We start from the raw sequence: 20,277 nt of genomic DNA, 5'->3' as shown, positions 1-20,277 counted from the left end.
ATAATTTGAAAAAATGCGCTTATTAATTTTTAAATTTTATAAATGTGCATTTTTTTTAAATTTTATTTTATTAATTATTTGCTCCATTTATTTATAATTTTAAATTTGTCTGTCTGCTGGTTGCTGCATGTACACTCGTTAAAGTCAGCGGACATCTGATAATTTTAAAAACTTTGAAATAATAAATTAAAAATAAAAAAATTGACACCAACTTGAACACCTTAGACAATGTTGGTCTATCACTGCGCGTATCGAAGATGAACGCGGCTACTTGGACAATCTCTTGATCTTCACTACTTAGCTGCTTGTTCGATTATTATGAAAGTTGTACTTTGCGCTGATGATGGAATCAATTACAAATAAACTTTTGTATGCACAATGTTGATGTTTATGATAATTAATGTCATCAGTCATCAGCAAATATATATAAATGTCTTGCGCAATAAAACTACTCTTAACTAGTTGTATTTATTCTATTAAATATTAATAGCAAATTTTTGCATTATTTACTACGCAGTTCGTAGGATCTCAAGATGTCAGGTCTTAGGTATGCTGGTAAATTTATTTTTATTTGAACAAGTAAAATTCTATTTGCAGTAAATATCTTGATCTAGAAGCGCAAAAATTCATAGCAGCAACAGAAATAAAATGACTTCAAGTCTTTATGTCCTGGAGTGAAATTTATCAGAACCAGATTTCATGTCCCGTAGGAAAAATACTCAATAATAAAACAATAAATCTATTTACAATTTTTTAAAATTTATTATAAATAATAAAAGTTGTATTACATAATTTCCTATCGATATAATCTTCACAAACTCGCATCTTTTTTAACTTTTTTGTTCTTACCCTTTTTAACCGGGGGTTTATCTTTGAACTCGACCTTGTCAGTAATATCATCATCGCCATCCCACACCTTGAGCCCCGATTCCGCGTTCGCTTCTTCGCTATCGACACAATCCGTCTCTTCAACTTTATCTTCTTTAGTCTTCTTATTCTTCTTTTTTGTTTTAACTCCTGTCTTGTCCTCGAATGCCACCTTATCCGTAATATCGACTCCACCGTCCAACATTTTTAGTCCAGGCTTTTTACTCTTTTTTTGTTTTCTAGTGTCCGACTTTATCACTAGTTTATTGCCATGTAAAATAGGCGCCGGACGTTCTTTTGTCAAATACTCAGCAGCGACTTTAGCATCTTCAAGTTTTATAATTGCTTGTCTATGTAAACGTTAAATAAGAGTTAAAGAGAGCAGACTTGTTCAACAATTTTAAAAAATTGTTAAATGGACATAAAAAAAAAAAAAAACTTATTGAAAAAATATTAAACTTACTTGCTGCCCTTTATTCTGCTTTTGATGAAAGCACTAGTTCTCACTCCTTCAAAAACTCCTTCAACTTCGTGGATTTTCGACCTCGGATTAATATTGCATACAAATAAACTGAAATTTTTAATTAAAATAGCTTATGACTGATCTCAGTTTCACAAAGTTATTAATAATTTAAATAATTAAAACAATTGTACATACATTCTCGTGAGTTTCTTCTCGGGCTTCTTGGGTACAGGGACAACGACTTTCTTGTCTGGTTTAATTTTCGGAGTTTTCGGCGGCTTAATTCGTGGCGGATAAGCGACAATACGTTTATTATTTATCAATTTATCTTTGATACCCTTTAAATTTTTAACTTTCTCATCGACACTTGAGAATATCACATGACAGTGTCGTCCGGACTGTCGAGGCAACTTTACTTTGAAATCTCCGGCAAACAAATCGCGCACTTCGTCTATGTTATGAATTGTATGTGGCAACCTAACATACAAAGTTCTCTCTTGTTCCTCAGTCATTGTTTCACCGCTTTCAGATTTCATTTTTCTTCTGAAAAAATATTAATAAATAATAATTCGAAAGTTCATTTAAATTTATAACCTCAACAAATTTGGAGAAAAAAAACATTTATAGAGATTAGAAGACTTGATAATTTATTAAAAATCACAAATTAATATATTTAGTAGATTATATACTTTTTGTAAAAAGTATTATCATTGAAAATATTTTTTTTTGTAGTTTATTGCAACTTACTGTTATTTAAATTTTGTAAAATATGAACCCACGTGTAAACACACGAGTTTTTCAGTCTCAGTCAAATTATAAGGCCGCGTTGAAAAATACTCTGGGGGCATTTTCAAGATTTGGTCGCTTTCGTTAGAAATTTTTTTCCTCATGCGCAAATATAGATGCGCGCTATTTTCAATCGTATTTCTTTAAGCGCCAGTATTTGAAACAGTTGGGTTAATATTTTATTAAATAAAATGCAGGCAAATGATAAAAATAACATTCTGGTGTGAAAACAAATCAAGAAGTTTTATTGTGTATAATTATTACAATACACATTACAGTTTTGTATTAATGTAGAAATATCAAACTAAAGTATATTCATACAAGCCAATTTGAAATAATATCAAATATATCGTAAGTATAACGTTGTACTCAAATCGCAAAGAGACCTAAAATAATTGCAATAAACTATGCTGTGTGTCACAATTCGGAAAAAAATGTGTAGTACTCATAATTTATATTAATATGTAAAGAAAATTATGAAATATGTAGCAATGATTGATATTAACTTTTAAAAACACATTTAAATTTTACGAACAGACATAAAAATTAAGTATATAACTCGAATTCAATTTTATCAATCTAATAATAAAATTGTGAAAATCTACAAATATTTAATTTAATATAATTCCATCGACTAACTAGTTGGTGGTGGAGGTGGTGGCGGTTGAGCCAAAAGAGTTGGTAGAGAGTTAAGATCGATGCCAGGTGGTGCTGGATTCTGTTGCTGCTGCGGTGGCGGAGGGACGGGAGCAGCTGGCGGCCAACTTCCCATGGGAGGTTGCTGCCACCCTGGATAACCGGGTGGAGGCGCAGTACCTGGTGGCGGAGGTCGCATGGACGCTTGCTGAGCCTGCTGCCAGGGAGGAATTCCCATGCCCGGTGGTGGCATTTGAGTTGGAGGCATCTGTCCCGGTGGTGGAGGTTGATTATTGCCAGCCATCCACGGCATCAGCGGTGGAATATTTGTCTGAGCTGGCGTAGACCCTGGTGGTGGAGGTGGGGGCTGCATAACTCCTGGTGGCGGAGGCATGCTCACTGGTTGTTGTTGCCACTGCATGTTCATTCCATTCATACTATTGGGATCACCTTGAGTCCAAGGTGGTGGTGCCATACCAGGTGGTGGCATCATTGGTGGAGGACCGCCTTGCATCATTTGCGGTGGTGGGTGTGCTGGTGAAGCCATCAGAGCTCTAGGTGCCTGCTGACGATCAAATAGACCCGGATAATTTGGATTCGCGGTTGCATTAGTGCGCTGTGTTGTCTTTGATCTGTCTGGCGGTGGACCTTCACCTAATTCAGCCATAAGTGACATATATTCCTCATCGATCTTCGCTTTATCACCAGCTGGACCCATTCCAGTCATTCCTGCGGCTGCTGGACCACCCTGACCTGGACGTTTCGAACGACAATCACGGGCGATATGACCCGCACCACCACAACTTGAACACACAATGTTGTTTGTGACATTTGGCTTATCAGGACACAGCCATGATTTATGGTCAGAAGCTCCGCAGTTCGTACACCGCGGACCGTCATTTTCACGTAAAGTTCCATTGAGTAAAGCCAGCTCACGCAACTGATTGCGTCTCAAATCATTTTGTCCTTCGGGTACTTCTACACCCTGTCTAATTATCTCATGGATCTGTAATAAAAAAAATTATAAAGTTATCAAAATAATTCAACAGTAAAATTATAAAAGTGACAGTAATAATTACTTACTCTTTCGACTGCTTTTTTGACAGCTTCCAAATTATTAGCAGTAATATATGCGTGCAATGGTTCATCTTCACCCGGTAAAGGTTGTCCATCTTTTCTACCAACTTTTCCTTCTTTCACGGATCCTTTTCCACGGATTATAATTTTAGCACCAGTTTCTTTTTCCATAGCTACAAAAATAAATAAATAAATAAAATAAAAAAAAAAAATTCTCCAGCAAAAATAAAATAAAATATTTACATTTCAAAGTATTTCCACGTGGTCCAATAAGCAGTCCCACAAAATTAATATCCGGATGCTCTTCCTGTGGTATCATAACTTTATCATGCACGCGGATAATTGGAGGCCTGAAATCAATAAGTAATAATCAGTATCTTAATTAAAGCGCCCAAGTAAATAAAAATTTTAATTTCCTCCTCCAAGGAATGCTTACTTATAGTCTGGCGGAGGCTTGAAGTCAGGGTTGATTTTCAATATCTTTTGAATAAGATTATGTCGCTCTTCTTCCAACTTACGTCTTGTACGATACTCTCTGGTATTCAACCGTTTACCGTCGCTACTGTAAATGGGCTCAGGCGAGGGTGATCTGAAAAAAAAATATATAACTGTCATGCAACGATGTCGCTACGAAGAAGGTACTATTTTATAAGCGACCTGATTCTATTGATTTAGCCTGAATCAATGATAAGCTAATCGCAGATCGAGTTGAAAAAATAATAGTGGCTCGTTAAGAATAAAAAAAAAAAAATTAATTAAAAGAATCATAATTTAAAAAAAAATTTTAAAAAATCAAAGCAATGTGCAGTTGTAACTTCGATACTCTAATAAACGCCGACTATGTCGGAAAGTGATTAATTATTTATAATAAAATAGTAATTTATTGTTATTATTATTTTTTGTAAAATAAATTTCCAACATTGCCCGTGTTTTAAGGTCAAGTATGAGGAGTCACACTTGCTGTGAATATAATAGTGTGATTGATCATTTATTCAAATTAATATTGTAGATAAACCACTGGAAGACTGCACGATTGTACACGGCGGATTTGGGTATGATGTCAGCTGCTAAGATAAATCCTGTGATTATTAGAAAAATACCTAATGTTTCATTATTATTATTATCATTATCATTATTATCATAATTAATTTGACTGTAAATTTTAATTTAAGTACTGTACGATGATTAAAATAGAGCAACAGGTCCTGCTATAATAATTATAATAATAAATGTTAAGTAATGTCCTATTGGAATAAATCAATTGATTAAAGAAAATTAACAAAGGATAGAATTAATGAAATAATTAAGATGTACCTGAAAGTAATAATCAATTGAATGTAAAATTTAGTTTTGTTTAATTTAATTTGATTTTTTTCCTGTAATTAGCTCGTTAAATATTTTAAATTAGTCATCAGTGTAGAAAGACCTAGCGAAATTTAATTATTACTACAATGCTTCCAAATCATTTTTTTTATCATAAAAAAACCTCGGAATCTAAGCTCTGACTCTTGGTCTCAGGGTCAACAGATAAATTACTTAATTTTTTTCGTTTAAGTAAGGAAATAATAAAGATAAATGTAAATGAATGCAGTAAACGCGCAACGAATTGTCGTAAATAATTATTCGATGCTTAGATTAGCATGTAGGCGGTGTATTAAACGCTTTTTTAAAAAAAAGGAATTAATAAAAATATAAATTGATTAGGGCAAACCAATATTATCAAATTCATCATTTGCTTGTGTGTTTGTGAAGAATAAATCTGAGCCTTGGCATTTTTTAAAAATACTGAATTGAGTCATGAAGATACGAATTGTTTTTTTTTTAAATCCTTAATTTTAGCCATTTTGATTAAATTGATTATTTAATGGCGTTTATTTGTAGAATGCTGAATGGTCACTAGGTAGTTTAGGTGGATAGATTACGGTCACTTTGTTGTATGTATAGTTTTCATTCAAACCTTTCCTCAGGATTAAGTGGAATCCCCAGGTCTCCGGTCCTTAGTTTCCTGCTGATTTCCTCAATCTGCAGCTGAACTGTAAACCAATGGGTTAGAGGGGGCAGAAACCCCAACAGTTAGACAAAAGTTTATATGCTAAATACTTAATACATTTTATAAACCGAAATTTTGGTTTCCATTTTTACTCTGAAGCATGTGAGGTATCTCAATAAATCAATTGCTAATTACTAAATCATTAGCTGTCTTTTTTTTTCTCGTTTATAAAAAAAACTAAGTCAGTTAATAAATTTTCTGTAAAATTTTTAAATTATTTACATTCAAAAGTACCACACATACCACCAGGTTGTTATTTACTGTATATTGAATTATAAAATTCAATATACATGGAAACATTCTTACCTCCGCACTTATTTTTTTTTCTTTTATAATAATCATTTAAAGCACAAGTATAATTATTATAAATATTAATCGAAATTATGCATAAAAAAAAATATATAAAATTAATTAAAAGCTTAGTAATAAATATTTTTAAATTTAAATGTATATTAGAGTAATCATAATAAAAAAAAAAGTAAAGTAATTGATAAAATTAAAGGTAATTAAAAAGAAAAAGTTAATGAATCAAGTAACTAATTAAAATAATTAGTCAACTTACAGAGATAAGCTCGTTCCTGTTCGGCAGTTAAATTCGTTGGTAGGACAGTAGGCATCCCAGGGATAAAAGTTTTGTCATGTTCACTACCACCCCATCTCGTCTTCCTCCTTTTACGCCGCTCCTCTTTTGATTCTTTCTCCGACTTGCCATCGTCTGCAAAAGAAAAACATTTTTTTTTTAGGATAAATTATTAATTAAAATGATAAACTTTAAATAAATACCTTCGGATTCGCGTTTTTTCGAGGACATTGAGTTATTTAATGCTGTCCCATTAGCGATCGCTGCTGAAACAGCAGCAGCAGCAGCGGCTGCAGCAGCCGCAGCTGCATTTGCACTTGAAGCATTTTGAGCATTTTGTAAGTAACTTGGGTTCAACAATGATGTGTAATTACGCGACTGATTCATTATCAGTCTCTTTAATAATTACTGTTTTAAATTAAAATTTATTTTTTTAGTTAATTTGATTTTATTTAAATAAAATGTATACTTCCACACCAGGTCGACAACTCTGCCTTGCCTTGTAGACAAAAATGGCGACACTATGGATATGGACAGGATGATGGTGACGATAACCAATAACTAAGCTCGTAGTCACACTACGTATTCATAAATAAAAATTACAACTAGTTCCATCTATACTTTGTTTGCTGTCATTACACCTCAGTCATGAAAATGAAAATAAATAATTCACGTGTTTATTTATTATAGCTGCTGACTATTTTTAAAAACAAATATTTATTAATTATTTGAATTTTGAAAAGAAATTTGAATAATTGTTTTATGAAAAATGATTGATTTAATTTTATCTAATGGAAATGTATTTGTTTGGAGTGCTGAAGGTATTTATATTTACGTCCTCTAGGAAATGTCATTCCAAAATGTATTGGAAAATAACTTTTTCAAATTTTATAATAGCAGTTTTCAAAATTTGAATTGTCAGTCTTTTACGCATTTATTTAAAAATTTTAAGTCATAAAAATCGAACAAAAATTTCTGAACTCATGAGTTTAAAAAAAAAAATTCATGACAGTTTAGTCAGCAAACAATTTAAATTTTAAAAAATGAATAATTATTTAAATTTACATTCTCTAAAATATGTCACTCCAAAATTTTAAATAAAATTAATTTTTTTGATAGCAATTATCAAAATTTAAATTGTTAGTCTAGTTAAAAATTTTAATTCTTAAAAGTCGAACAAAAATTTCTAAACTCGTGTAAAAAAAAATTAATGACAGTAGTCAGCTGAAATTTTCAAATTTTCAAATAAATAATTTTAAAAAATGAGTACGAACTTTAAAAATTTTCACATTGATGTTTTTTGTAATTCATAGCTACAGTAATTTTTAAAATTTATTTAGATTGGTTGAAATTAAGAAGACAACATCGTATAATTGGTGCGACAATTGGTTGTACTCCTACACTACCACGACAAGAAGTTTTACATGGACTTCCTCTGATGCTGATGCCTGAAGAAGTAACTTTGTTGTTGGAGACCAAAATAGCTAGACTGATTGAGTATCCGTGCTTAAGACAAGAGCCGGATGACGATTTGAAAAAAGTATTTGAAGAACATAGGAGGAGGCTGTTTGCTGAGCAGGATGAGTGCTTGAAGGAAGGAAAAAGGCTGCAGGTTTGTAGACCGCTACAATTTTATTATTCTAGTGGAATTCAGACGCAATCTATTTTAGATACTTGGAAAAATCGAATCCATTGTAGAGGGGAAGAGACGCAAGATATTGGGGTTGAAAACTTCGAAAAAGTATATGAGGAAGTCCTTGGACGGTAGCACAGCAGAAGCGGCGAATAAAATAGAAATAGATCGCGATGCTCTTGTGGCTGAGGAACTTGATAAGCTGCCCAAGCTTGACCCTGATGATTCCTTGATTCAAATCCATACAAGTGAGTCTATTAATTTTTTTACTTGGAAGTATAAATACTTTTATTTTAATTGTCCTAGATTATCCTTGGAAAAATGATAATGTCAAAGAAGTTTCCTGGAATTATCCTCGGTCTGATGATGAAAAATTGAGGTGTCAAGTTTACAAGGACTTATGGAGCAAAGGATACTTTTTAACGAGCGGAGAGAAATTTGGTGGTGATTTTCTTGCATATCCAGGTAAATTTTAATTATTAATTAATTGGCAGGATATGTCCTGGTTTCCAATTCGTTCAGGCATCTGAATCTAAATGGTTGATAATAAAAAAACTTTCTGATCTTATTTCAAAACAATTCTGACAACTCTAGCTGACATTGAGCTAAATCTATAAATAGAAATTTTGATTGCAGGTGATCCTTTGATGTTCCACTCACAATTCATTATCCTGTGCACGAATATTGACGAAGAGATTCCAATTCTTGACCTAAGTGGCCAATGTCGAGTCGCTTGTCACGTCAGGAAAACTCAAGTCTACGCATACTTTTCTGATGACAATCAAGTTACCTATCAATCATTCCAATATGAAAACTCATCTATGATATAATTAATTATAAGCTCGTGTAAAAAATAAATTATTGCAATAAAATTAACAGAAATTTATTTATCAACTACTTTTAAATAGCATCTATTAGTTTAAAACGGTCATGCTGTTTCTCCGGTATGACATTGAAGTGTTTCTTGTAAATGACTTCGCCTTTTCTGTCAGAATAATGTCTCTGTACCCAAGTGTGGTCCCAATTGAGATTACACTTTTCGCAAGTGACGACAACTTTTCCCGGTACTATTGCAAACAGTGTTCCATTTTTACCAAACCCAACCTAGATAACAAAATTATTGACCAACATAAAGTAAATAATTACTTGTAACTAATAAATATATTAATTAATTAATTACATTAAGACCAGGGTGCCATCGTGGTGTTAATTGAGTAGCCAGTAAAGTTCCTGCAGTAACAATATCACCGTCCTGACGTTTCCAGCCCCGATGTCTAGGTCTTGTTTTATTACCGCCTCTATTTTGAGTTGTCGTTCCCACTTTTTTAGCTGCGTTTCTTACAGTAACTAAAAAAAAAATTATCAGATAAATTATTATTAAAGTTTAATGAAAAAAATATTTATGAGAGTGAATGTAACTGACAAGTGGGAATTTTAAAAATTTTTAAATAAATAAACTGTCAGTAGAATAAAAATTTGTATTTAAATCAATGAAAAATTACTTATTTAAAATTTATAAATTGCCTGATGTCTGCTACATTCACTCATAAAATATTTTTTTTATAAATCTTACCATGATCGTAAGTAATTTTAACAGGAACTAATAAATTTTGTTTGATATTTTGTAGCTTAGAAAATGCAAACTGTGATATCATCGACATTTTTATTTATAATAATTATAATTTTAAATAATTAATAAACAGGATGATAATTATTTTTACAGTAACTAGAACTCGATCTTTTTATTTACAAACTCCAAGTCGATAAAATTGTTTTTTTTTTTTTTTTTTTTAATAATATCACATGATAAAAAGAGCGACACTGATACTGAAGTTAGCTGACGTCTAAAAGTTTTTGAATTTCTTTTAAATGATAGATTATTAAAAAAAAAAAATTTTTTAAAATTGCACCTGTCGTTTTTTAAATTTTCTACATGTGCATATTTTAGTTTTTCTTTTTTTTTGTAATTTATTTGTTTAAAAAAAAATCCGAAAATTATCTAACTTTAGGATGCGACACGTGCGCCTCTATCAGTATTCGCCGTATCGATTACAACGCCAGAGTCAATTTTTCGGCATAAGCTCTCTTTCTCATCATTACTACTTTTTTGTTTAGTTATTTATTTTTATTTCTAAACTGATGTCAGACTGAAGTATGGCGAAAATATACCCCGACCCATTGTAAACATGGCCATTTAAAATGATAAGATGCATTGTTACATCAGAACGAAAGCTAAACTGTTACTTGTTTGGTATCTGTCGGACCAGTCGGCATGCCAACACGTGTTTTTTGTTAATTAAATCACCGCCATTGTGCTCCAAACACAAACATGTTAACATAGAATTTATTTAAACATTTATTTATAAAAACTTGGTATTTTTATTATTAAATATATAGAAATTATTTAATGTCTTGTTATTTGTTTTAAGAAAATTGTTAAATTATAACCTCAAGATGGTTAAGGAACAGTACAGAGAAACTGACGTTGCCAAAAAAATGTAAGTATATTTATTTGTTCATTGCTATTCAGTAAATTTGAATTTAAAAACAGGATCTAAAAGACTTTGTACAGTTTTGATTCTGTACCCAAAAAATTTTATTTGATCAATTGACTTTCAACTAGAGTTTGAACGTAAATTTAAAAAATTGACTACTCAATTTGAGTGGTAATTAATTTTAATGATAAAAAATAATAATTTGTAACTTAAAATTTATTTTCTTTAGATCTCATGTGACATTTGGAGTTAATAGTCATCATGACATTGCAAGACAAGCGCATATTAATGTTGTTTGTCAACAACTTTATTCAGAACAGGATCACTCGATTATGCCTTACGGTGTACTGGATCCTAGAATGGTAATATTTTATTTTAAATTCTTACGTATAATTTTTATCATTTTTTTTTCTTATAAACGAAAAGAACGAACGTCTACTCTCTAAACAGAGTAGGAATGTAAGCTTCCGGTGCAAGTATGGTGAAAACACTAAAAAGGAACTAAAACTAGAAAAAACTAAAATTAAGTTCTTTCGACTGGCTGCCACTTTAAGAGACACTGAAACTAAGTTCCAATGCTGGTATGATGAAAAATAAATTATTAAATTATTTGTTATTTAATTTAGGGCACATGTTCAAATGCGAGTTCATGTGTTACTTGTGGGAAGCCACTCAGCGAATGTACCGGACATTTCGGGTACATCGATTTGGAGTTTCCGGTATTTCATCCTGGATATTTTAGATCTGTCATCGGTATTCTACAATCTATTTGCAAGGTGATTATCATTTGCTCGGAAACATTTATATGAATTTTAATGAAAATATTTATTTACAGAAATGTTCTCATGTCATGTTAAATGAAAAAGACAAAGCCTTGTACATGAACCGTGTGTCGAATCCAAATATCGGTTACCTGACACGGAAAGCTCTTAGGAAACAAATACTAGAGAAACTGAAGAAAGTCTCAGTATGTCCGCACTGTCATGAGCTTAACGGTACGGTCAAGAAAGCGAGTGCGTTGAAAATAATACACGAAAAATTTAAAACAAAGAAACCAGAGCACAAAGTAGTGCTGGATAAATTAGCAGAGTATGATTCTGCTATAAAGAGTAATAAAGAATTGGAGGGTACACTTCGCTCTACTAATTTTGCTTATGTATTGACTCCACTTGAGGTATTGGAAATATTCGAACGCATACCACTGTGTGATGTCCCGCTTTTGCTGATGAATCCAAAGTGCGGTATGCCCAAAGACTTGTTGATAACGCGGATACCAGTGCCACCGATTTGCATAAGACCCAGCGTGTCTTCGGACTTCAAAGCTGGCACAAATGAAGACAATTTAACGATGAGACTGAGTCAGATAATTTTGCTTAATGATAAAATTAGACAATCTAGAGAAAGAGGGATGAAGATTCCGCAGTACAATGAATTGTTTGAATTTATTCAGTTTCACGCTGGGTTTTATATAAACAGTGAACTGACTGGAGTTCCTATTGACAAACAGGTAAATACGTATTCAATTCTATTTCATTTATTCTAGATTAGATTTAAATTCAAAATTTACTCAGCAATTAATTTATTTTTCAGCCAACAAAACCGGGTCGTGGTCTTGTGCAGAGATTGAAAGGAAAGCAGGGACGTTTCCGTGGTAATTTATCGGGAAAACGTGTGGACTTTTCAAGTCGTACTGTGATATCACCGGATCCAAATCTACGGATTGAGCAGGTGGGGGTACCAGTTCACGTGGCTAAAATTTTGACGTATCCCGAACGGGTTAATAAAGCGAACATCGCTTTGATGCAACAGTTAATCAGAAATGGACCTGACGTACATCCGGGTGCTAATTTCTTGTATTCGAAAAGAACGAATAATAAAAGATTTCTGAAATATGGTAACAGAAATAAATTCGCCCAAGATTTACAGTATGGAGACATCGTGGAGCGCCATTTGCGTGACGACGATGTAGTTTTGTTCAACCGTCAACCCTCGCTTCACAAATTGAGTATCATGGCGCACAAAGCCAAAGTGCTGGAGCACAGGACATTCAGATTCAATGAGTGCGTATGCACGCCCTACAACGCTGACTTTGATGGTGACGAAATGAATCTACATTTACCCCAGACAGAAGAAGCCCGCGCGGAAGCTCTAGTTCTGATGGGAAACAAATCAAATCTTGTAACGCCGCGTAACGGTGAGTTGCTGATCGCTGCGACCCAGGATTTTATAACCGGAGGTTTTATTTTGACGCAGAAAGACACATTTTTAAATAAATCCGAGGCCTGGCAACTGGCAGCTTGTCTTCTGGCGGGTCCAGACTCAAACATGCAAATAGAGTTGCCGCAGCCGGCGATATTGAAGCCGTACGAGCTGTGGACGGGAAAGCAAATATTTAGTTTGATATTGCGTCCGAACAAAAGCTGTAAAATATTAGCCAACTTGAGAACTCAGGGTAAGGCTGCCACAGCAGACAATGAGCTGTGTGTCCGGGATGGGTACGTCGTTATAAGAAACTCGGAACTGCTGGCCGGTGCAATGGACAAAGCGACACTTGGATCTGGGTCTAAACAAAATATATTTTACGTACTGCTGAGAGATTGGGGTGAGGACGCAGCTACCACTGCCATGTGGCGGCTGGCAAGAATGGCGAGCGTGTTCCTGATGAATCGGGGATTTTCCATTGGCATCGGAGACGTTACTCCAGGTCCAGGATTGCTTAGAGCAAAGCAGGAGCTGCTGGACAAGGGGTATGACACTTGTACAGATTTAATAAAGCAAATGGAAGAGGGAGAGTTGAAGCTCGAGCCCGGATGCTCAATGGAAGAAACACTAGAGGCTAAGATTCTTAAGGAACTGTCTCAAATTCGTGACCATGCTGGTAAAGCCTGTCTCAAAGAACTCCACCGCAGCAACAGTCCCCTTATAATGGCGTTGTGCGGGAGTAAAGGAAGTTACATAAACATATCGCAGATGATTGCCTGCGTAGGACAGCAAGCTATCAGCGGCCACCGTGTGCCAAACGGTTTCGAAGACCGCGCGCTCCCCCATTTCGAACGGCACTCGAAAATTCCCGCTGCCAAAGGATTCGTCGAGAACTCCTTCTACTCTGGTCTCACACCAACCGAATTCTTCTTCCACACAATGGGTGGCCGAGAAGGTCTGGTAGATACCGCGGTAAAAACCGCTGAGACCGGATACATGCAGCGTCGGTTGGTTAAAAATCTCGAGGATTTGTGTCTGCACTACGACATGACTGTCAGGAACTCGGCTGGTGATATCGTCCAGGTAATATACGGCGGCGATGCCATGGACCCCACTTACATGGAAGGCAAAGACTGTCCGGTTGACTACAAACGTGTGCTGGACCATGTGTGCGCCAAGTCTCCGTACAAAAACGAAGACCCATTGGAAGGGGCAGAACTTATGACGGCAACCACCGAATTACTTGCCACGGAAGAATTCAAGTGCTTGAGTACTGAATTCAAACAAGAGTTGATAACATTCCTCAAAGGTATTTCATGTAAGATAATACGCTGGCGGCATATTCATCCTAGTAAACTACCAGTAACTAAACAGCTAGATCGTATAACAGTCTCGCAGCTGGTTGAGTTTATTCACACGTGCAAAGAAAAATTTATGCACGCGAAAATAGAGCCCGGCACTGCAGTGGGCGCTCTGGCGGCCCAGAGTATCGGAGAACCTGGTACGCAGATGACCCTGAAGACGTTTCACTTCGCCGGTGTCGCTTCTATGAATATTACCCAGGGTGTACCGCGTATCAAAGAAATAATAAATGCAAATCCTAAAATAAGTACGCCAATTATCACCGCGTATTTGACCGACGACAAAAACGAGGACTTTGCACGTCGCGTTAAAGGAAGAATTGAAAAAACAACTCTTGGAGAAGTCACTGAATACTTTGAGGAAGTTATCCTTCCTGACGAGTGTTTCCTTCTTATCAGGCTCGCTATCGAGAGGATTAAGCTGCTGATGTTGGAAGTCGACGCGAACTCAATCTACTACACTCTGCGCACGTCAAAACTCAAGTCGCTCTTCAAGAACGTGAGGGTTCACAGCAATTCGGTGATAACGATCACTCCGGCTGCAAATAGCAAGCAGAGCTTGAGTCACTCCCTGAGTTTGCTGAAAGAAGCGGTACCTAAAGTGGTCATCAAGGGAATGCCTTCGGTCTCGAGGGCGGTCATCCAGAAGGAAGAGGAGAAAGGGAAAAAATTATTCAAGTTGTACGTCGAAGGTGACAATCTGCGCGACGTCATGGCGACCTCGGGTATTGTAAGCAAAAAAACCAGCTCTAATAACACTATCGAGGTCTTCAGAACTCTGGGTATTGAAGCCGCACGTTCGACAATTATGACGGAAATAAAATTGGTGATGGAAAATCACGGTATGAGTATAGATCGCCGGCACTCGATGCTCGTCGCTGATTTGATGACCAGCAGGGGCGAAGTTCTCGGTATCACTAGACAGGGCTTGGCTAAAATGAAAGAATCCGTTCTTAATTTAGCTTCTGTAAGTATTTCTTTTTAATTAATAATTGATATTTAGTAAATAGTATGATGGACGGTTAATTAATTAAACTTTTTGTTATAGTTTGAAAAAACAGCAGACCACTTATTCGACGCGGCATATTACGGTCAAACAGACGCTATTTGTGGTGTATCTGAGTCAATAATCATGGGAATTCCCGCGCCAATCGGAACTGGAATGTTTAAACTCCTTCATAAAAACGACAAGGATGAACCCAAAGAACGTAAATTATTATTCGATGATCCAGAGTTTCACAAAAATCTTATTAACTCATAGTAATTGTGTTATTTTATAATTTATGTTTATAATTATTGCTATTTAATAAAATGAAATTTAATATTTTTAAATACAACTCTCGATTATTAACAAAATTAATTAATTTTTAGTAACAACTCTGCCTCCAATTAAAAACAAAAATAATCATAATGATATTAAAATTTATTTATTTTTCTCTGAGCTCGAAAACAGTTCAGAGTTTCCTGAACCCGAAGTCAGACTAGATTAATTTATTTATCAAATGACATCTGATAGTCTTGTAATAATTAATTACCAAATTTAAATTGCAACATTTTATTTAATTATAAACTATGACGCAGTGCGTGTAGGTTGCTATGGTTGCTAACCGTTTGTTTGACCTAAAGCTGATGAGTTCACAATAGACTACCAGCAAAATTACTCGTAAAACAATTATTAGTTTTATAAACTAAATGTACATAAATTAATTAATTAATTAGAATTAATAATGGTTAATCAACATCAATTTTGGGCAGAGATACGTAAAAATAATCCCAAATATAAAAAAAAACCTCGAGTTGTTCCAGCCTTTACAATTCAGGCTCTTCAGGTAAATAAAAATATTTTTTAAAAAAATGAATTAATTAATTATAAAATAAAAAATTATAGGACAATACTGTGGTAGCAAGACCTCCGAAGTGCGGTCTCTATAAGCCGAATCCGCCAAAACCGTCAAACTTTCGTAAGTTCTACGAGCGCGGTTTGTTTCCGATATCCATAGAAAATGACGCGTCATCAATAACCTGGAAGGTAAACATTGAGGAACTGGATTTCCATCACTACTTGCCGATGTTCTTCGACGGGCTGACTGAAACCGAGCACCCATACAAGTTTTTAGTCGAACAGGGAATATCAGACATGCTGGAACATGGGGGTCCCAAAATACTACCGGTCGTTCCACAATTAATTATACCCATTAAAAGTTATAGTCAGATATTTGCATGCCACTCTAGCTTCTGATAAAAAACAGTAATAAAAATATATATATGGTAATAATATACTATTGCAGATGCTTTGAATACTAAAGTACCGGAAATTATTTGCACGACAATGCGAGCGCTCCAGCGGCTCGTCAGATCTGCTGACTGTGTTGGTGAATCTTTGGTACCGTACTTCAGACAAATTCTTCCGATTCCTAATTTACTTAAAGATAGAAATGGTAATTGTTGATAATTGTACTTTTAATAAAGACATTAATTATTTTTAATTAATTAATAAATAATAATTAATTTAAATGCAGTTAATCTTGGAGAAGGTATTGATTATTCCCAACAACGAGGGGAAAATCCAGCGGATTTAATTCAAGAGACTTTGGAAGTATTAGAAAGATATGGCGGTGAAGATGCATTTATAAATATTAAATATATGGTACCTACTTATGAGTCATGTATGATGAATTAATTATTTTATTTATTGTACGTCATACAAAACAATAATTTAATTAATTAATTTAATTGGTACAAAAGCTATTGATTGATAATTTTTTTAAAAATTCAATTTGTAATTTATACTTTTCCCGCGTCTTCTTTAAGTGTCACTGTCCGATTGAAGACAAGCTGAAAAATATTTAAATAAATAAATAAATAAATAACTTATTGGTATTTAAAATAAATTACCTTTCCTGGACGTGTATCGGGATCGATAGAGAAGAAACCGATTCGTTCAAATTGAAACTGAGTGAATGGTTTGGAAATACTTTCAAGACTTGTGTCGATGTAGCCGACGACTTCTCTCTTACTCGGCGAGTTGATGTCACTGAGGAAACCATTGGGAACTTCATTGGTATCCTCTGGATTCTTGTGTTTGAACAATCGCTCGTAGAGACGCACGGAAGCTAGTTTAGGCTTGGCGACCCAGTGGATAAAAGCCTTGGGTTTATTTTTGTCGCTGACCGGCTCTTGGCGCACCACCAGACCGGTAATTTTTCCAGCGGCATCTTTCTCAATTCTCTGAAGAGTTAAAACTACTCCTGCATACTTCAAACCCACCGGCTGCTTGGGAGTCAATCGTCTGAAACCTCTTTCCTCTAGTTCTCTAAAGTCCGAGGCTTCGATGTATACAATTTCGTCGAAGGCAATTGAATGCTGGCCTTTCGCCTGATCAGTAGGAAAATCGGCAACGTCAATTTTGGTCGGTGAGTTGTCTTTGAAGTTTGCAATCGTGACTTTGATAGGATCAATTACGACCATGTGTCTAGGTGCCGTGTTATTGAGAACGTCGCGAACAGCAGCTTCGAGGACCGCTGGATCTACGACAGCTTGGGCTCCAGTGACTCCCATTTGCGCACAGAAGTTGTTGATAGCTTCCGCTGGGAATCCGCGTCTTCTCAAAGCTGTCAAAGTGAACAGCCTGGGGTCGTCCCAGTCAGCGACGATCCCTTCGTCAATTAATTTAGCGATTTTCCTCTTAGACACGACCGTGTAACTGATGTTTAATCTACCATACTCCCATTGGACTGGGCAGTAAAGATCCAGGACGTTGCACAGCCAGTAGTACGAGGATCTACGGGACTGGAACTCTTTCGTGCAGAGTGAGTGCGTGATATTTTCAATGCTGTCGCAAAGACAATGAGTGAAGTCATAAGTCGGGTAGATGCACCACTTATCACCAGTCCGGTGATGTGGAGTATATTTGATCCGATATGCTACTGGGTCCTGCTTACCCTCCTCCAATGTCACTTTCATCCTCAGAGTGGCTTCTCCCTCCTCAAGCATTCCGTTCTTCATGTCCTCGAACAGCTGGAGGCTTTCAGCAACTGGACGTTCGCGCCAGGGGCTTGGCGGAGGATTGAACCCCTTCATCTCCTCGCTCTTCTGGTGACAAACATACGCATGTCCCTTCTCAATCAGCTTCACTGCTAGTTCATACAACTCCTGGAAGTAATCAGACGAGTGCGTTATCTTCGCGGGTTCATAGCCCAGCCACCCGACCATGTCACGGATCCCAGTAAAAAATTTCTCTTCCTCTTTCTCGGGATTCGTGTCATCGTAACGTAGATAACAGATGCCATCGTGGGCTGCTGCGTACCCAAAATTAATATTTATCGCTTTCGCATGGCCAATATGGAGAATTCCGTTGGGCTCTGGTGGAAATCGCGTTCTTACTTTGCCGCCAGTTACTTTCAAATGCTCGGCTAGTAGTCTGTGAGTGTTTGGTGTCACAATGTAACCATTTGTCGTGTAATTTTCACCGGGTTTATGAAAGTGTACTTTTGTTTTCATCAACTCGCTTATTGTCTTCGCTGAGTCACTTGAACTGTCATCAGCAGCTTTGGATTCTTGTAAAAAAAAAAACCAATAATTTTATTTACAAACAACAAAACTAAAAGTATCAATAAATTATATACCTTTCTTATCATTTTTGTCATCTTTTTTAACATATTTTTCCTTATCTACTTTAACTTTAGCTTGCTTTTGATTTTTACCAACCGGCGCTTCGTCTTCGGCGGTTTTGGGACCCAGAATATCAATCATTTGCACCCCGATTTCATTTTTAATAGACTCGCCACTCGCCCACTTCAATGCAGTCCTCACTTCTTGCATCAGCGGACCAGAATTAAATCGATACCTGCAATTAACGACAATTAGCATCCCACCTAGTACCCATCAATAAAATCTCTCTACCTCTTCTCTTTAATTTCCTCCAAATGCTTCTTGATGCATTTCTCAACCTCAGCCTCAACCTGCTCCGGAGTGACAACAACTCCGACTCCACAAGCATCTTCAAACTCTTTAACATCAACATTATCTCTGATGTTGCTCATCAAATAACTCAGTGCAGCATCAACTCGCTGAGTAGTGTCCAACTTTTTCTTGACAATATACTCAGACACAAAAGCCAACTTATCAATTATTTGTGCCTTGATCTTCGAGGCCAAGTGATACAACAAAATTCCCGAGTCTTTATCAATCTTTCCATGTTTCTCAGCCTTAAAATAATTCAGTTACACTTACAAAATAATAATAATAATAATAATAATAATAATAATAATAATAATAATAATAATAATAATAAAAAAATTAATTACCTCAGCAATACAAGTCATCAAATTCTTAGTAACCTGGACATTTTTTAAAGTCTCCTTAGCTTTTTGTTCACTTAAACCAATAGTGTTTTTAAGTAACTCCAGCTCTCCCATATTTGTAATTAATTACAAATTCAAAATTAATTCAAAAATTATTATTTTTAAATTTTTAAATAAATTTCCAGCTGGACTTTTTTGCCAGACGCTAAAAAACAAACAGTAAGAGGTTAAAAAAATTGCTCACGTGTCCAAACACATGGAAAGTGTTTAATTTTAAATTTAAATTACATCATATATTTATTTATATATATAATTATAAATTATTAAAATCAGTCATTAATTTACAAATTTAAAAATTAAAAATTTTTTTTCTAATTTTAATGACAGCAATAAAAATTAAAATAGTTAAGTGTCATACAGAAAAAATATTTTATTTAAATATTTTATCATACCCCCTATTTTAAATTATTTATAAATACATATATATAAATGTATGTGTTTATATGTATATTTATACATGCATATATAATATATGGTTATAAATTAAATGTGTAAGTGAATGTATATACAATGTATATAATAATAATGCAATTAGTGTGTGGAAATATATATAATTATTTAAAAAGTATTGGTATTAATGAGGTGCAGGAACCGGTTCTTTAATTTACCAAGAGCAGAATCCCAGATCCAGATGTCGTTACACTTGATAAGTTCCTCAGACACTTGCACTGGGTTAGCAATGTGGTGATCTGGTCATGAACTGAAAACAGAACCAGCTGAAGGCCCAGAAGACTCGGGAACAATAAAAAAAATTGAATGGTGGC

At 35.0% G+C, this 20,277-nt stretch overlaps 7 protein-coding genes across 7 annotated transcripts; 3 read left to right on the top strand and 4 right to left on the bottom strand.

Moving 5' to 3' along the window:
- Window positions 1-738: 738 nt before the first annotated feature.
- On the bottom strand, window positions 739-2,167 carry LOC103578695 (uncharacterized). The gene is made up of 4 exons (XM_008559848.2): window positions 2,078-2,167; window positions 1,526-1,873; window positions 1,331-1,438; window positions 739-1,217 (listed from the first exon to the last, which is right to left on the bottom strand). The coding sequence occupies exons 2-4, from the start codon at window positions 1,864-1,866 to the stop codon at window positions 812-814; spliced, it is 855 nt and encodes a 284-aa protein (XP_008558070.1). The 5' UTR covers window positions 1,867-1,873; window positions 2,078-2,167; the 3' UTR covers window positions 739-811.
- A 173-nt stretch (window positions 2,168-2,340) lies between these two features.
- On the bottom strand, window positions 2,341-6,981 carry LOC103578694 (splicing factor 1). The gene is made up of 7 exons (XM_008559846.2): window positions 6,663-6,981; window positions 6,442-6,594; window positions 5,787-5,862; window positions 4,266-4,418; window positions 4,073-4,179; window positions 3,836-4,002; window positions 2,341-3,758 (listed from the first exon to the last, which is right to left on the bottom strand). Exons 1-7 carry the CDS (start codon window positions 6,844-6,846, stop codon window positions 2,751-2,753), a joined length of 1,848 nt encoding a protein of 615 aa, XP_008558068.1. The 5' UTR covers window positions 6,847-6,981; the 3' UTR covers window positions 2,341-2,750.
- Window positions 6,982-7,094: 113 nt separating this feature from the next.
- On the top strand, window positions 7,095-8,998 carry LOC103578692 (tRNA-splicing endonuclease subunit Sen34). The gene is made up of 5 exons (XM_008559844.3): window positions 7,095-7,280; window positions 7,800-8,071; window positions 8,130-8,340; window positions 8,399-8,557; window positions 8,729-8,998. Exons 1-5 carry the CDS (start codon window positions 7,229-7,231, stop codon window positions 8,920-8,922), a joined length of 888 nt encoding a protein of 295 aa, XP_008558066.1. The 5' UTR covers window positions 7,095-7,228; the 3' UTR covers window positions 8,923-8,998.
- On the bottom strand, window positions 8,960-9,846 carry LOC103578693 (50S ribosomal protein L27). The gene is made up of 3 exons (XM_008559845.2): window positions 9,666-9,846; window positions 9,273-9,439; window positions 8,960-9,196 (listed from the first exon to the last, which is right to left on the bottom strand). Exons 1-3 carry the CDS (start codon window positions 9,751-9,753, stop codon window positions 8,993-8,995), a joined length of 459 nt encoding a protein of 152 aa, XP_008558067.1. The 5' UTR covers window positions 9,754-9,846; the 3' UTR covers window positions 8,960-8,992.
- Window positions 9,847-9,950: 104 nt separating this feature from the next.
- LOC103578691 (DNA-directed RNA polymerase III subunit RPC1) lies at window positions 9,951-15,481 on the top strand. Its single transcript, XM_008559843.3, has 6 exons — window positions 9,951-10,590; window positions 10,817-10,949; window positions 11,214-11,363; window positions 11,423-12,094; window positions 12,178-15,117; window positions 15,199-15,481. Exons 1-6 carry the CDS (start codon window positions 10,547-10,549, stop codon window positions 15,409-15,411), a joined length of 4,152 nt encoding a protein of 1,383 aa, XP_008558065.1. The 5' UTR covers window positions 9,951-10,546; the 3' UTR covers window positions 15,412-15,481.
- A 396-nt stretch (window positions 15,482-15,877) lies between these two features.
- Window positions 15,878-16,830, top strand: LOC103578690 (parkin coregulated gene protein). The gene is made up of 4 exons (XM_008559841.1): window positions 15,878-15,979; window positions 16,039-16,351; window positions 16,439-16,588; window positions 16,670-16,830. The coding sequence occupies exons 1-4, from the start codon at window positions 15,878-15,880 to the stop codon at window positions 16,828-16,830; spliced, it is 726 nt and encodes a 241-aa protein (XP_008558063.1).
- LOC103578689 (probable glutamine--tRNA ligase) lies at window positions 16,818-20,213 on the bottom strand. The gene is made up of 6 exons (XM_053741480.1): window positions 20,122-20,213; window positions 19,457-19,658; window positions 19,053-19,357; window positions 18,776-18,996; window positions 17,046-18,706; window positions 16,818-16,985 (listed from the first exon to the last, which is right to left on the bottom strand). The coding sequence occupies exons 2-6, from the start codon at window positions 19,565-19,567 to the stop codon at window positions 16,935-16,937; spliced, it is 2,349 nt and encodes a 782-aa protein (XP_053597455.1). The 5' UTR covers window positions 19,568-19,658; window positions 20,122-20,213; the 3' UTR covers window positions 16,818-16,934.
- Window positions 20,214-20,277: the final 64 nt, after the last annotated feature.

Source organism: Microplitis demolitor, chromosome 8 (genome assembly GCF_026212275.2).
Source record: "Microplitis demolitor isolate Queensland-Clemson2020A chromosome 8, iyMicDemo2.1a, whole genome shotgun sequence".
NCBI lineage: Eukaryota > Metazoa > Arthropoda > Insecta > Hymenoptera > Braconidae > Microplitis > Microplitis demolitor.
The sequence above is the reverse complement of the archived record's forward strand: the minus strand, read 5'-3'. Positions and strand labels throughout refer to the sequence as shown.